General features: G+C 40.7%; 2 protein-coding genes across 6 annotated transcripts in view; both read right to left on the reverse strand.

The window, feature by feature from the left end:
* Window positions 1-378: 378 nt before the first annotated feature.
* terf2ip (telomeric repeat binding factor 2, interacting protein) lies at window positions 379-7,307 on the reverse strand. The gene is made up of 9 exons (XM_083972472.1): window positions 7,227-7,307; window positions 6,045-6,294; window positions 5,079-5,224; window positions 4,705-4,901; window positions 4,307-4,399; window positions 2,615-3,146; window positions 1,741-1,844; window positions 902-1,330; window positions 379-635 (listed from the first exon to the last, which is right to left on the reverse strand). The coding sequence occupies exons 2-9, from the start codon at window positions 6,275-6,277 to the stop codon at window positions 414-416; spliced, it is 1,956 nt and encodes a 651-aa protein (XP_083828598.1). The 5' UTR covers window positions 6,278-6,294; window positions 7,227-7,307; the 3' UTR covers window positions 379-413.
* Window positions 7,308-16,113: 8,806 nt separating this feature from the next.
* pparg (peroxisome proliferator-activated receptor gamma) overlaps window positions 16,114-17,702 on the reverse strand; it is a 34,870-nt gene continuing 33,281 nt past the window's right edge. For all 5 annotated transcript variants that reach the window (XM_083971960.1, XM_083971958.1, XM_083971956.1 and 2 more), the window contains exon 9: window positions 16,114-17,527. In XM_083971960.1, coding sequence (XP_083828086.1) covers window positions 17,280-17,527 — 248 coding nt within the window. In that variant the 3' untranslated portion in view covers window positions 16,114-17,279. The remainder of the gene's footprint in view (window positions 17,528-17,702) is intronic.

The following is a 17,702-nucleotide window of genomic DNA, read 5'->3' on the forward strand; positions in this document are numbered from 1 at the left end:
ACATGTGCGACTCTTGGAAATTATGATTTACAAGAAAATTTGAATAAATCTGCCACATGTTCATATTATCATTACAAGACATTCAAAAACACATATTTTATTTACCTTAACAAAAAAGAAGGCAAAATGTTTAAAGATGACAAAGTGTACTCTTACTAAAATGCATTAAAAGCTTATGCCAATCATGGTACAATAGCTATTATGTAAAAAGTTTCAATTTATATCTTATTTATAAATGCAGTATATATATATATTTATTTATTTATTTTGTTAATAAGGGGGGCATAAAATGTATAATTCTGAGACTCTGGGACACTGATGAGGACACAGATAATTGTCATTTAAATCAGTGTCAGCTTGCTGATTTCCCCCTGGCTGTTTTAGGTAATAGTGTTGATGTGTGTGTTCTTAGCTCATCTCTCTGCCTCGAGGAACATAATTCTTTTGGCCACCTCCCCCTCGCTGTATTTGTCCTCCAGGTGCAGCAGGACGACAGGATCGGCAGAAAGCAGAAGAGTGTCATCACGCTGGCTCCACAGTCTTCGAGGAGTGGAGGAGGGATCCAAAAGTAGATCCAGGGCAGCAGAGAAGTCTCCGCTGGTCATCAACAGGGCTTTGGTTACACTTTCTAAGTCCTAGAAGATAAACCATGAATTGAGGTTAGGAATGATAGAAACAAACAGACACAAAAAAGGGGGAAAAAGCTGGAAAGAAATAAACAACTCGTTAACTGGATGATTTGTGTTGGTGCTTCATGGTTTATCTTAAATGTCAAACTGAATACAGGCAAGAACACAGAGTAATGTATGTAACTGTGGAAAGAGTCTGGACTGAAACAAAGCCCAGTGTGCGACCTCACGTAGCAAAAACAGAGGACCATCTACTTCACAGTAACACCCACCTGGTTGGTCTGGTTCATCAGATTCTTGACCCGCTGCACGTCCTCCTCCAGCTGGACCTGAGTCAGAGAGAATGCAGCGTCCTTGTTGACTGGAGGCTGAGGTCTGGACTGAGCTGCATCACCGTTACCAAGAAGTGTCTGAGAGTCTTCCTCCTGAGACTCACTGTCGAATATGAACAGGTGGGCCCTGGAGGCCGCCTGCTCGGCCTCTGAGGCCGCAGGCTCGGGGCGGCCTGTCTCCTCTGCACGGTCACCGGCGGGGTCCTGGGCCTGCTGTGCTTTCTCCTGAGGGTTGGGTCCAGGTTCGGGGTTGGACGCTGTGGGGGCCGGATCTGCGGCTGCGTCTGAAGACATGGGTTCTGTTGATGTGGGCTGTACCGCTGCTGTGACGGTTGGTTCTTGGAGATCCGGAGCTTCGTCCTCAGCAGACTAAAGGACAGCAGCATAACGGTATAAAGAGAAAGTTGTGATAATAAACTGACATGGCTCTGTGATCCTGCCTTTGTCTTTGTCTACAGCTACAGACATACATATCCATATCTATGGCTGTGTGCGATGTTTAGGGACACTTGAGAAATGCGTAAAGGAAAATAGGAGCGTTTGTTTGTGATGCAGCTCGTGAAATAAAATGGAGAGGAATCGTTGCCATTCAGAAATGAGATTGCATGTACTGTAGGTGTGAATCGAGATTGTGATTTTTTAACGATTTATCGTGCAGCCCTACTTCATATATCATACTGTACAGTACAGACAAAACAAAGCTACCTATGAAATATAATAAGTATTTCCATGCTTGAGCTTGTAACTCTGCAGCTTGAAAAACTGCAGTGCAGTCGTACCTCACTTTCATCTTCAAACTCCCTTGTAGCCATCTCCAGAATCCCCAACTTCCTCTTCTCTTTCTTCTTCTCCACTTTCTCTGGCAATGACTTGGGTTCTTCTTCTGAGGAACATATAAGGGGGGGGGGGTCTGTGCTTGAGTCAACATCTTATTCAAATCTCTGTTTGTCTGAGATGACTTACTGTCTGATAGGGGTGTAACGATTTATGTATTCGTCCCGTGCCGTCACAGTACGGGGGTCACAGTTCGGTGCACACAGTCACACGACGAATACGTCTGAGTGAATATTATAATATCAAAGCTGCCAGCAACTGTCATAAGAGACGAAGAAGAGAAGTGATGAGAGTGTGAAGTTAGAGGAGCTGCCTGCCTCATTTATGTCACCGTGTGGCTTCTCAATGAAATACAGCGGCGGCGGCTCGCGACCATAGACTGTAAAGCAGCTCGCGACTGGTCCACCGGACAAAGTCTGTCGGCGCTATTTCATGGATGCGCGGTGCATCGCTAGAAACGCATCAAACACGTTAGCGCATGTTCACCCTGATATGTCAATCACTGGTGCAAGGAAAACGACAAGTTGTGTGCAACATCCTGCTGCTGTTAAGCCTCTTGACATGAACACAGACACCAGAAACATCACCAAAGCAACTGGCATCTGGCCTAAATTAAAGTTTTTTTCCTCTAGAATTAATGAATGGCATTATAACACTCCTATTGCAACTTGTTTTATTTTATATTCAATTTTTTTTTAACTTTTGTAACACAAGACAGATTTTAGTTTTACATTAGTTTCCCCCAAACCGAGATACATACCGAACCGTGACTTGTGTGCACCGTGACACCCCTACTGTCTGAGGATGTGAATGACAAACCTGTCTGTGGTGTTTCAGTAACAGCAGCTTCTTCACTCTCCTCTTCTTGACTCTCGGCCACCGGTTCCATGTTTCCTCCTCTGGGTTTCTTAGGAGGCGGCTGCTCTGTTGCTGTGTGTTTTTCAACAACAGGCTTCCCAGGTGATTTTGTTTTCTTTGTGGGCTGGGGAGGTGATGACAGTTTTGCATCCAAGGTCGACGATGACCTGAGGTTTCTGCCGTGAGGTCGAGGAGACGATGTCATCTCGAGCTTCCTGCGTGTGTATTTGCGCTTTGGTGGCTCCTGCTCAGCGGCGGTCTCTGGAGCTGGAGTGTTTGGCAGCGACGGCACAGAGTCGTCTGGCGCGCTTTCTTTCTGTGGAGAGGTGGCTGTTTGTTGCTCCTCTGTTTCCGGCCCTGTGCTCTCGGCTGCAGCGGGTTCAGCATCTGTCTGCGGGTCCAAACAAGCCCCCCCAGGCTGGGGAGGGTTGGATGTTTCAGCCTCTGCATTTTCTGGCTCTGTGATTTCTGCTGCTTCAGGCTGGACGTCTATCTGCAGAAACACCAGATTTGTTCTGCTTAGTTCATTTAAGTTCATTAACATATCACATACAAACATTACATTTTAACTCTCTATATGGCATGGCGTTGCCCTCAGGAAACAACCCACCTTTTTGTTGCTCACATTACCCCTTTAATTTTTTTTAAATACAATATACTTGGAAAGTAACATGACATAATCCTTTTTGATCATTCTCTTTCATTTGAATTGCATGTTAAGGAAGTAGCGCGTGTTGCCTTTTTTCATTTGAGAAGGATTGCAAAGATTTGCTCTATCCTGTCATTTAAAGATGCTGAGGTCCTCTTACATGCCTTTGTAACATCCAGGTTGGACTACTGTAATGTTCTTTTGTCAGGGTTGCCAAAGAAGTGTTTTCGAACCCTGCAGATGGTACAAAATGCAGCAGCACGCATTTTGACCGGCGCGTCTAGATATGATCATATCAGTCCTGTGCTGGCCTCCCTTCACTGGCTTCCAGTGCAGGCCAGAGCTGATTTTAAGGTGCTGTTGCTCACCTACAAAATAGTGAATGGTCTCGCACCAGCTTATTTGACCGATCAGGTTGACCTCTACGAGCCAGCATGCTCCTTACGCTCACAGGGGACTGGGCTTCTTAGTGTCCCAAAGGTGAAGAAGAAAAGCCTTGGTGAGCGGGCTTTCTTCTTCCGTGCACCAATGCTATGGAACAATTCAATTGAGCAAAGACACTTATTTGTTTAGATTTATATACTAAAAGTTTTCAGGGTAACATTGTACAGTTGGACCACTTAGTTGGACAGTAGCATGCAAATGGATGGAGATATAGCAAAACCATTATTTGTCACCACAATCAATGCTTTTGCTGTACAATCTACTAGTCTCCACAGGAAAGGATGCAGAAACATTTTATGTGTGATGGAGCAGTCTTGTTCCTTCTGGCAGTGGATTGTGTGCGACTGTGTGTGTTCATGTGGGCACTGGTGGTTCACAGCCAACTCACCGTCAAAACATCAATACATCATTTATAGCTGATATTTGTTGCAAACAACATTTTTGATTGATACAGTATCAGTGATGGCCAGGCTCCCAAAAACTGGGGTGAAATATCAAAATAAAACGTCATGTACAGAGTTAAAATAATCAGCTGTATGTGCTGTTATGTGTCCACCTACCTGTGTTAGGTCTGTGTCTGCAGAGGTTGTCTGGGCAGAAGCAGCGTCCTCGCTGGGAGGTTTCTGAACATCTGTCTCTTGTTCCCCTGTCTCCTACAAGCAGACAGACAAGAAGCTTCATGTCTGGACATGTTTATGAAAAATAAACAATAAACAGTGAGCAGTCTGGAGCTACTACTGCATCTGGCTTCAGTAGAAACTAAATGAATAGTGTCTGTTGGGTTATACTGTGTATGTTTTCACCATTACCATATTAATAAAATTGAAGTCAAATTAAAGTGTGCCATTTTTAACAAAATATGCCACCCTCTAGTGGTTGTATAAAAAAGTACAGTCAAAATATACAAACTTCAGAAATGGATGACAACATAGCTGGCAGCACCCTCCAGGTTAATTACCTCATTCTCTTTCTCAGCTGCAGACAGTCTCTTAGCCAGTTGTATTTTATAATGATATTTCATTGACTGCCAGCTGTGCGAGGTCACACCCTGCCTCGCCATCGTCTGCCAGAGGCGGTTTCCACCCGTCTCGCCCTTGCGCTTGCTGACATAGCTCAAAATGGCTGCATTCTCCTCAGGTGTGTAAAGAGTCCTGCCTGCGTGTAATGACACAGATGGATTTAAAACACTGAGAAATACACACATTCCTAATGTGACTACAAACCACAGAAAAGAAGTGGACATAGTCTGATTAAACTATATTTCATCAGCTTACTAGTCTTTATCAATACAGAATCAATGTCAGAATAGATTGGTAGGTTTGTACATCATACCTCTTGTGCTTCTAAAGAAGCCATCTCTGTTGTTATTCAGTCTAGGAGACTGTCTTGGAATCACCTCAGGATTTAGCCTGTAGTCCTCTATATTCAACTGTTCCTCCTTCTCGATACAGTCGTAAATGTACTTGGTGGACACGTACCTGAGGAGAAAACACACTGTGACTTCACCAAGGATGAACATGCACATAGCAATGTCTTACCATGCTGAAGTTCACAAGAACTGTGTTTCTAAAATGGTGTAATAAAACTGCATTAATTAAATTTTATTACGATATTTAAGTTGTAAGTAAGTTTATAGCTTGCACCAACAATTAAAGGTAACGAACCTACTCCTAAAACTATAAAGATTATGGCAATGGGCCAATTTGCCAAAATGTTGAACTATTCCTTTAACAGAATAAGGTGTTCATCATTTTTTTCACTGAGATTCAGGAATAATGTACAATAACAAACCTGTATCAGTGAAATCAAACAGCCATGGCAGCATATAGTCAGTCTGACTTGCAGAACCAACCATGCACATGCAACAGTGATAAGTAGTGGCACCAACAAAATAAAAAACTCCCAATTACTTTATATTTAGTTTGTTTCGTTTAGTTCCTTCTGCCTAATGTGTGATGAGATTTTAGTTAAACAGAAGCCAGATTTTCTATTTGTCATCATATTCAATAACTTAAAAAACTTCTATTCTGCTTCAAACATACACAGACTATCTTTTTTTCTTACTAGTGGACTGATTGATAGAAGAACAAACCCTTCTCCATGAAACAAAATATAGTACAACAATATTACAGTGCAGCACTAAGATTTGTATCAGTATGACATTGAGCTTTTTAATTTAATTGGAAATTGTATGATTCAGAATACTACAGCACTACTCATAACTACTTTACTTGTCTGAGCGGGCTGCATTCACTCCAATGTAAACGCTTTCTAACTGCATCCCAGTCCGGCTCCTACCTTTGAGCATTGGTGTCGTGGATAGAGGCTCTCTCCTCCGGGTCAATCAGCAGGATGGCACCGGGCTTCTGGACGCTGCACAACATCCCTCCTTTGGATGTGATGAGCGGCTGCAGTTTGCTTTTGACAGGGCCCGGCCGGAGGAAGAAAGACATGGGTTCACCGTCCACGGTCGTGAAGAGAGCTGACGACGAGTTTTCAGATTTGGCCACATCCTGCTCTTTGGCCGACATGATCAAGAACGTCTCACCTGGTGCAAGAGATGAAGTCAAAGTGAACTTTATTGACAATGCTGCTACAGGTGCAGGACATTAACACTAGGTTTTCAGGGCTCTAGACTGGCCCTAAATGGGGATATTTTGCCCCAGAATTTTTTTCATCTACTTGCCCATGTGCAACCAGTTTTTTTTTGTTTGTTTGTTTTTTTAACACTGGTGAAACGTGGAAGGAGCGACTCAAAGAATCTGGTATCTGTCATTACAGGTGGCAGGCCAATGTGTGTGAGGATCATGAATGAAAAGGAAATGTGAATATTTGCTTTGCAAGTCGAATTACAGTGTGCGCCCCTGAATCTTCTGCTTGCACTCCTAAAATTTGAAGTTAGGGGCCACTGTGCTCCATAACAACCAAGTGCGGAAATAGGTTATGAGAGAATATAAGATATAAAAGGTACAAAAACTATAAAAATTAATGAATGAAAAAACAAAAACACATTCAAAATAACTAATTAGCACTGTAATTAACAAAAAAAAAAAGTACTAACAACATAACTATATAAAGTGGTGCTTTGTGGCTCATGTTTCACATGGATAAACCAACAGAAACAGTGAAATCCACAGCACAACATTTATTTGAAGTAGTAAAGGTCTTAATATGTGTATCAGTACTTTTTACTTTAGTACAGGGTGTTGTATTCGTTTGTTCAGGGTTGTAACAGACTAAATTGTGGCTGATTAAGGAATAAATAAAAACAAAAACTGCAGTTGACCCATTAGAAAATACTTTCAGATACAACAGCTGCGACATAAAATTGAACACAAGTGATGGAAGTCATAATTCAAGACAACACAAGTTAGTCCCGTTTCCTCCTCAGTCTGGTTAGCAGCTTTAGCTTTAATATTGTCTTATTAGATGTAGACATTTGTGCAGAGTTGGTGCGTAATTACATGATATTATACTCACTTAAAACGCCTTTTGCATTGAACCAGACGAACAAACTGAATGTTAAAGCTTTCCCGCCGCGTCCACAAAAACAAAACAAGACTCACTTCCGTATTTTTTCTTCTTCGGCGAATTGCTTTCAGTTAATGTCGCTTTGGCGCTGGCGCCCCCTTCTGTTGGTGCCTGGACTAGCATCGTGATTAATAAAGTCATTGATACCGTTCATATTGGCTGCTATACAGTTACTTAATATTGAGATTTGCGGAGGTGGGAGGGGATAGCTATGAATTATCAGTGTAGTTTATTTGTTTTATTTGTAATATCAGGCTTGTGGCCCAATGATAATTTAGTGCTGAGTGCTCATTTTCCTTTTTTCCCAAAACTTGGAGAGCTGGCAACAATGTCTGACTGAAACTTCACAATGGGCTTTATGCACAGCTCCACTACTTCCTGGAATAAGCCAGCTTGTTTATTTCCTGTTTTACATTATTGGACCAATTGATTAATCCAGGTGTGTCTGACCTGAGTCATACCTTTAAAAACACTTCCATTGTATTCTGTGAATAAGGGGCAGCAATAAATCACCATATTACTTGCAACATGGCGCCTAGAATGTGGTTTAAAAGTGGTCTGAAAACTTTAGATAAGCCTTACACATTCAAAAATACAATCTGTACTGTAAAGTGAGCAACAATGAGAATATTTTTCCTGTCAACGTTAATGATATTCAGGATCAGGACCACACAGCCAGAGTGCACAGAATACAAACTAACAGCCTTTCTGCATAAACAACCCAGCTGAGCAGTGAGGTTACTTCAGTGGAGAAAAAAAAAAAAGTATCTCTGGAATCAAACATATAAACAGTCAAAGTCCAGTGGGACGTGTTATTTCTGAACAGTTGATTGTCCCCCTGAGGCAGGTGCTGCTTGTGAAAGACATGATGGATAACTGCTGCGCTGATTTCAGCACCTCATTAAACTAATCCACAGCAGTTGAACCTGATGTGCACAGTTCAGCCTCAGCATGTGTTTTGCATATAGTTTCTGAGCAGTAGGTCGGGAACATGCAGAAAGATGTTTGGTTTGTTTCGGTTGTCATCAAGGAATTTCAACAGTAATTTTCATCACGGACGACTGGCTGCATTCATCAAACACCAAAGTTTGCTCCAAAATCAAAATTACACAAATGGTCTCATCTAGTTTCTCAGTGATATATACAGAACTAAAGGAAGAACCATCTTGTTTAGGGGGATTTCCACTGGATTGATTTGATTATATTCATTTTTGATCTGATTCTTAAGAAAGAAGTAAGCTAATCACTCCACCTTGTCTACAAATGTGGATACATTTATTTGTGTTTCTCTTTGACATGTAGTGGAAGTAATGAAATGAAAATATTCAGTGCATCAAAGTACGTCAAAATTGTACTGAACTACAGTATTTGACTAAAATTTTGATTGACACACAAATATAGACGAAAATTTGAAGAAAATAAAATCATAATATATTTACAAGTGGTTTTTATCTAACATTGTTTTCTATTGTTTCATTATGTACAACACTGTAATTAACTTAAAAAAAAAAAGAGAGAGAGAGAGAGAGAGAGAGAGAGAGAGAGAGAGAGAGAGAGAGAAAGAAGGTGTTATTTCCTCTCCATACTATGTGGTAGCCAAGTGTGGATGTGTTGGTTTCCTTCACTTCACAATTTTTTATTTGTGGTAAAATGCTTAAATAAAGTCAGTCAAAAAGTTCTCAAGCGTTTGATTAATGCTTTTCATTTCTGTTTTGATCCTGTGTTTATACACTTGTCTCATAAAGGCCAAAACCTCATCAACACTTTAATTTCCCTACCTAAATGATCACTATTTGACTGTGTAAAACATTTTGGACGTAGCTCACTGCGTTAAGCCTGCAGGCCACTGGAAGGAACTGGGCTGGCCTCTTTACTCTGTCACTCCTCTGACCTTGCCTCCCTCACAGCCCTGACAGCTCCATTATTGTTATTGGCCTCTATTGTTGCTCTCCCTCTTTAGCTCAACCAGCTGAAACAATACAACAGTCACTAAGGTGGTGCAACTCCTCCAAGTCGATGCATGTTTATCGACAATCTCCAATAATTAGATGAATGTGAAGATATTCACTCCTGAACAGCTCACTGTGATCCATCCTCTGGCCTGAATCAGTCTCCTCATTCCTGAGCCATCACCACACAATAGGGATGTTGTGTTACAGTCAGTTTACTTTTTCCTTTAGAATCAGCAGCTGTAGATGTTACTGTGCGTCCAGGTCACCAAAGCGTAACACAGTTTGGTTTGGTTTGGCTCCAGCTGAGGGAAATCCCCCTGCAGTGCAGCTTAGTGCTTGTTTCAGCCTGCAGAGGGAGACACTGCACCACTAAACCCAAGACCAGAGCTGTCAATCAAACAATGTTTCTATCTGATCATCGCAATGGGCCAGAAAAATTGATTTATATTCTCCATGAACTAAAATAAAGTGTATTAAAGTCCAACAAGCAGTCTTCAGATAGGTGCATCTGTCAGTGTTTGGAAATAACAAAGCAGACAGAACCACCCTCCAGCAGGGTGATGCACATAGGAAACATCTCGCTGATCTGTGCTGACACTTCAACACTGTGTGTGTGTGTGTGTCACCAACTGTAGCTTCCCAGTGAGACAGACTGAGAGTCCAGTGCTCATATTGTTTCGCTGTCCTCCCTGTCCATGTGCTACCTGGTTAAAACAGAAGCTCTGGTCCTGCTGAACCATATACTTCATTCTCCTTCACACTGCCGAGAAGCACTGACAGTGAGGAGACAAGTCTAATAAATAAAAATACTTGAATCTCTGCCTGCTCTGCACCTGTCTTGTCAGGCAGCATCTACTTCAACTAAAGAGACACTTTTTTGGAGCTTGTTTTAGTGATTTCTTTAACTTTGGGTGTAGCTCTACAGAAAGATCTTCTGTTTTTTTATTTCTCTTTTCTTAGAGTTTTATGAGAAGACTGGTAGGGGGAGACCGGGGTCAGTTGAGCCACTTTTGCTATATCTGCATATTGTGCATCCCTACAAACAAAAATAATTAAATATATAGTGGTCTTGTGGCTCATCTTACCACGTGTATGGGGTAAGATGAGCCACCCCCCTGCTTCCATCAACGTCCCACCTCCCCTTTTACTTAATATTCCACCTGTCCAGGTTGCAGGGGAACACATTGCTGTGACTTCCTGCTAAGCCACTAACTCAGTGAGGTTTTGGGAGTTTTACAATTAGCCTATATTGCATCTTGGGAATAATCCCTAATATTTCTCTTTGAAAGTAAAGCTTGGCTCAACATGAACAGCTTTACCTTTTCTCAGGAACGTACTTACTGTAATCATAAACATCCAGAATCTTGATTAAATAATTAAAGATACACTGTATTAGGGCAGGTGGCTCAACTTACCCCAGAGCTAGCATATTGACTTTATTAGTCCCCACAGCTAAAATGGTACACTTTCATGCTCGGTTTACTACCTCATGTTGTAGCTCATACAGTAGATACAGTAGGTTACAACAACTGATGTATAAAACAAATGTATAATATTCTCTTTTGGTCTAAACACAATTCTCATGAAACTTATGATCAACTGAATTCACTTTTGAGAGTGAAAAATGTTTTTGTGGACATGTCTAACCACTTTACTTATGTGGCTCTTACCTTCACAGATGTGCTCAATTTTTCTCATGGTTTCCTAACAGCGAGGAGTGGCTCAACTTGCCCCTATGCTCATCTTACCTCAGTCTCCCCGAGTCCCCCTACCACTCTCATATCTGTCCTCCTACGAGGCAGATCGTTAGGCGTTCTTAACCTGCACCCAAACCAAACAGTCGGTAGCTCTGCTTCCCCTTTGACAAGGCCAGACTAGCTCTTTCTACTCTTTATACCAGTGGTTCCCAACCTTTTTTGGCTCGTGACCCCATTTTGACATCACAAATTCCGAGCGACCCCGTCAATCAAGATGCGTCAGCTCAGATATTTTTATATGCTGCATTTTATTTGAACTCAATTTATATTTGATAAAGTGAAAGTATAGAATACAGTTGTTTAAGATTGTGAGTGTGGTGTTTTTAATTATAATTTTAAAAAGAATAATAATAAAAAAATATTTTAATCAGTATTTTTAATTTTTTTTTATCAATTACTAGACATTTCAGGCGACCCCATTTGAATTCCAGGTGACCCCATATGGGGCCCTGACCCCAAAGTTGAAAAACACAGCTTTATACTAAGCTAAACACCAAGACAGAAACACACACAAAAAACATATTCTCAAATGGAGATTTTACAACAACCTGTGGCCTCTCCAGTCATTTTGGCCACACAACTGTTTGATTTTTTATTTTAGTTAATATTAGAATAGAAAAGATATTGTGGCTTAATGGTTTTTATAAAGCAAATTTCTTTTGATCAAATTTCTATCCCTTCACCTAATGAGACAAATCAGGAATGATGTAACGATGATGTTACCTCCACAAGGAATGTTGCAATGCCTTCATCCACATGACAGCTTAAACCAGGTCACATTTCACAACATTACGACAACTTTTCCACTCACGTTCTTTTAATGATGATAAATGGAGGTGAAGGAGGAGTGAATCACTTGGAAAGAATTCACTCTGGAAAGTATTCAACCGACAAAGGTAAAGCAGTGAAGTCAATTAAACCAAATCACAAGGTGTCTGAATGGTGCTGGTGGGCGGAAGAGCAAGGTGACGTTTCAAGTCCCAAATGTTGCAACAGAATGATTGTAATATTTTCTGCGTGGGCCGTCTTTCATATCAGGACTGTGTGGTTTCATGTCAACACATAATTGATTATGATTTCAAGGCGTCAAAGAAACGTGCAAAGAAAGACGCACAAATACCATACACAACAACAGAAAAAGCACATATAAGATGGAAACTTTGCACAGCACACACACACACACACACATACACAGACCGATCCAAAACCTCAGAATAACCAACATGACCAAACATCACAAGAACCACGAAACCATCATCTGACAAACAAATGCTAAGGATGTATATCCTACAATGGGACTGGGAGCATAGTGAGTACACAAGTCTAACTCAAAAAACCCAAATTAAAAATTATACTGTTGCACTGTTGCACTGATGTAGGCTAATATTATGGTTTATTATGTTGTAGATTATTTTATAACCTACTCTGTCTTTACAGCTTGATTGTGTTTCTGCCACTGAAAATATAAATGTTTTCTGGTGGAGGAAGAAGAACATGAAGTGCCTTAATATAAATTCCTGCTGTGTTTTCTGTGTAAACACCGGATTAAATACAACTATTTTTTTCCCCCTTAAATTCATCTCGCAGTGGCAGGTGTATCACTTCAGGCTTGTACAAAGACACACACACACATACACACACATATCAGGTATCAGACACTGGTGGGAGTGAAATTCCTCCCTGATACTAAAACAAAGGAGAATTTAAAAAAACCCCGAAGCTGCCGTTTCTTAAGGAACTCAAACAAAAACAAAACTTCCTTGTGTAAATCACAGACGCTATCTTTGGACTTGGCTCTGCGTGGACAGACAACAGCAGAAATATACTTTCTGAAAATTATTTGGCAGATTAGCTGAGGAATCTTGGCAGGGTTCGGTCAGCAGAGACTGGCCGTAACAAAGTGAGGATATGCTGACTCGACATAAAGAACACATTTAATTACCATCACCATCAGCCATCCAAGAGGAGCCATCCGGGCCCAAGCCAGAAACCCCCCACCATCATCTGCCAATTGAAAAGGCTTATTTTTAGGGGCCAAACTTCTCCTTTACTCTGCTACTTTCTCACGTTCCTCCAGCTATTCCCTCAGCACTTGTGTCTGACTCTCTCGTGTGTTTCATCTGTTCTCCTTTTTACAACTGCAATTTTCCTCCTATTCCTGATCAGATCTTGATCTGGGCTCCCTTAATGTTTTGTTTGTCCCTAAAGCCAGAGAAAAAGAGCCTCTAAGCTTCCATAGAAAGTGGTGGAAGAAGGACGAACATCGTAATAATAAAATCTGCAACAGTAAAATTCCACTCCCACCTTTGTTTGTGATTACTGTAATAGAAAATGCTATATGAATAAAATACTCATGTTCAAACCGTGTTTTACTTGAACATAATCACTTATGAATGAATTTTAAATACAAAAAGAGCTTGTGCAGAGGAGGTAGGGGGCTGAAAGCTGATAAAGATCTCTCCTAAAAACTCACCACAGAACAGTCTGAATTACTCAAAATAAGAGAAATGAAGGAAAAATATACAGATGGGTTGAGCTGTATGCTTCATATTTTATCATCTGATGTTTTCTGTTTCAGATCTTTATTTGTGATGGAACCAGTGCCCAGTCACTGACAAGTAATGTCAAATGGCACACTGCGGAAGGAAACGCTTCAAATGTGTTACAGCCACATGCACATAGAGACATAGAGACAAGACTGCTGCTCAGAGGCAACTCACCCCCGACTCTCACCTCACCCCCTCCCATTGAGAAAATAATGTTGTAATATCTGAGGACGTGTTTCAGATTAATCAAATGAGGAGCTGAAGGGAGTATAGTGTTGCATTTTAGGTGGGAACACCCGGTCAGGAGCCAGAGTCACGTGTAGCACCGTGTCAGAAAAGGATCAGATAAATTTGACTGTTTCCTGAAATCAAGATCAGCATGAGCATGAATTAAAAAAACAACAGTGTTCATGTTTTACAGTGGCAATAATCACCATATTTATTTTAACTTTGTCTAACACGACTTCTTGAATGTTAAGTCCACAGAATTTTCACCCATCTCTTCAGTTCACCTCACACACAGAGCTTTGCTCCTTCCAGCTTGTTGTTTTAATATTTGGGAAAAGTTTGTGGTTTTGATTCATCCTCACTGCTCTGACAGTGCTGTTTCCTATAGGTGCAAGGTTCAACATAACTTTATTGGTACAGTACCTGAAGGTAGATTCAGTTTGCAGTGGAGTGAGCCGGCCCGCACACGACAAGGACTTAACATGATAAAGGTGACCAGTGACAAAGAGCTCAAGTACTGGAATAATATTATGAAAACAGCCTAATGCAGCAACCAGCTGTCTTCAAAGAAAACATTATATAAAAAAAATACAGACTGTTTGCTGCATGTCCAGCAACTAATGGCAGAGGGACAATGTCATATTACTATAGCTGTAAAACCAGATCTCTCTGTGGTGAAGTTGATGAATTTACCTCAGACATCAAACAAACGGTTATATTACTGTGTGTCTGTTTCTCTTCCATATACACAATCCAGTCCAAGACACTTTCCCAATAGGAAAATTTTCATTTCGTTATTTGTGATTTTTTTTATGTTTCCTGAAGCACTTAAATATGCAGTTGGCTACTTGTCTGGACAAAAACGTGTAGGTGGTGACAGACTAGTATCGTGATGTAGAATGATTATCACAATCAGGTTTCACCTGTTTGGAGCCACGCTGCCTCTGCCCTAACAGAATCATCTTTACGTTTCTTACACCAATTCATGAGCAAAGAACAGCAAGTGTTAAGTGTAAGTTGGAGAAGAGAAGATATGAGGAAGCATGAAAATACAAAGTAAGAAAGTAATAGTTTTTAATAACTACACACTATTAAGCATTAGTTAAGCATGAATGAATACTGAATTCTTCATTTATAACGCATGAATACTCATTAGTATGTAGTTTATAAATACAGTTAGTGCTTATCAATTATTAAAACATTTTAAACTGTGTTTATAAACTACATACCAATGAGTATTCATGTGTTATAAATGACGAATTCAGTATTTAAAGCTTAACTAATGTTTAATAGTGTGTACTTATTAATGGAATAAAATATATATATATTTTTACCCCTTTAACTTATTCTTGATAAAGTGAATGTCTTCTTAAAACTTTATTGATCAAACTCTTCCAAACATTTCACTGTGAAAATTAAACCACAATCATCCTTTATAATAGGAATAAAAAGATGTGTCTGAAAACAAAATGATTCCAACTTAATGGGCAACAGTGTACATTAAACTATATAATTATATTCTATGGAATGGGAGGGTGTACTGTAGGAAATGTGATACCCATTAACTGCTAATATTATTTTAAATTAAACACACCACCACGCACAAATGTATAATATAATCTATGTACACATGACCTCAGTATTGTTTATGCGGGTCCAAAGGCCCCTGAAGACTCCTATCTAATTTCAATTTATCCCTTAATTTATAGAGCTTGGTTCCAATGGTGGGTTTTGCTTTTCTCCCGTATGCAGCAACGTGTGCACTGTGAGTGAGGAAGCATGCCTTGTGACTTGGCAAAGGCCCAGACACTAGGAGAGCCCTGTGTAAATGAACCTGTGCTGTGTGTTAAGGTGACCTGATGTCTCTGTGGGCTAAAGTGTGATGTCATGAGTTTGACTCTGACCTTGCCGTTGCACGCTATCCCAACTCTATCCTCACGCTATCCTGTTTTTTTCAGCTATCTCTGTAAATAGATATGTCTAAAATCAGGGGTAAAAAGGTAAAGTCCCCTTAAAACGACAATCACGTCCAAAAAATGTTAAACTCTAGAAAAAATAAATAAAACCCCCTCCCTGCTTGCTGATCAAATCTGGATCCACAGACTTCACTCTTCCGGCATGGTTCAGCAGAGTTCAGATGTTGCAATCGTTCCAACAGGGTGTGTGTGTGTGTGTGTCTGTGTGTGTGTTTGGTAAGACACACTGAGGACAGCTGATGTAATGACTATACAACAGATTTCCAAGAGTTCGGGTGACTGGAATGCTTTCAAGGAAGACATTGTTTGGTAATGGCTCTGAACGGTGCATGTGCAAGTCCACTCAGATTCTTAAAGAAAGAGACAGTGCTCAGATAAAAAGTTAGAAAATATTTTATTTACACCAATTTTTTCTTTCTCCCTCAGCTGCATTAATTGGATCCCTTTTGTCTGCACATCCCAGGCCCTCAATGAAACATCTGATTGGTCAGACATAGTTGACACTTTGCATAGATACAACATCATTTCATAGTAAAAAAAATTATAACTCAACCAGTTTTTTTCAGATTCTGAAAAAAAAAACAAAAAAAACTAAGGCTGAAAAGCCAATTGTACTTATATTATACATGATATGTGCATAATATATATACTATGTTTTTATATGGCATTCGGTTCACAATAAAGTCAAACATCAAATCTTAAAGGCACAATATTGCATATAAGAGCTGACGTCATCACGGTAATGGGCCCTAAATTGGCTTCACACTTTCTCACAGTTTGTACAAGTGACGCACTCTAAAATATGTTACAGGCAACAATTTGATTTCTGTTTTTGGATTAAGCTGATTAAAAAGAAATAGCACCTTAGCCCTGATGCCAACATAGAAAAGGACTGTATGTATGACGTGAGTGTGTGTGTGTGTGTGTGAACGAGAGCACTCCGATTTGTGTGTGTTCGCAGAGGTACTGAAGCACGGACACACTGCTGTCCAGGACGGCTGTAACGCCACATGTAGATAAGCTGCACATGAACAACACATGAACTGTACTGTGTGACACGAGGTGCACAATATTCACAGTGATACTCCTTAAGGCACTTGAAGCGGGCTGTGGTGAGCACTCACTATTTGATGCTTGAGCTTGCCAAAAAGAAAGTCCCCCACTCTTTCAGTTACTCATCCTGATTGGTGCAATAGTTTCATATTTAAGTTGGCAGCCGACTCATAGCAAAATGTCCAGGCTCAGCAGTGGCTAAATGACTGTGCACCGCAAGTTATTCACATGCTGCTGTCTAGACAAGATTTAACACTCAGATTTTCTCTTTCCTTGATTTCTCTCTCTCATTGCCCCCCCCCCCCTCATCTCTTTCTCTATTTCAGTCAGTCAGTCAGTCAGTCAGCCTGTCTGGCTGGATACCTCCCTTTTTTTCAACATACAAGGAGCACAAAGTGCTTAATCTCAACTCTTGATTTTAAAAATAAAATCTTCTTATTTTCTCTTTCATTTCCCTTTACGCTGGTTCGTCCTCTTCCCCCGTGTAGTTCTAATACAAGTCCTTCATGATCTCCTGCAGGAGTGGGTGTAGGCACATGTCCACCTCGGTCTTCTTCAGCAGCTGGATGAGGTGGACGTGGTCCGTGACAATCTGACGCAGGTCCGTCATCTTCTGGAGCAGCTTGGCAAACAGCTGCAGAGAGTCTGGGTGGCTTAGCTTCAGCTGCAGCTCCAGTGAATGAAGAACTGTCTCCTGAAGCTGTTCGATGGGCTTCACATTCAGGAGGCCGGGCCGATCTGGACGGGTTACACAGATATGGAAATATGTTAAAATGATTGGAGAGGAGGAATACAAACAATAGGAAGAATAAAAGACACAGGAGTCTGGGGACAGGAATGACGGGTGGAAATAACTAAACATTTACTACTAGTTACGTATCTGATGGTCATTTGTGAATGGAGACTCCCCTGA

Source organism: Trachurus trachurus, assembly GCF_905171665.1.
Source record: "Trachurus trachurus genome assembly, chromosome: 5".
In the NCBI taxonomy this organism is placed as follows: domain Eukaryota; kingdom Metazoa; phylum Chordata; class Actinopteri; order Carangiformes; family Carangidae; genus Trachurus; species Trachurus trachurus.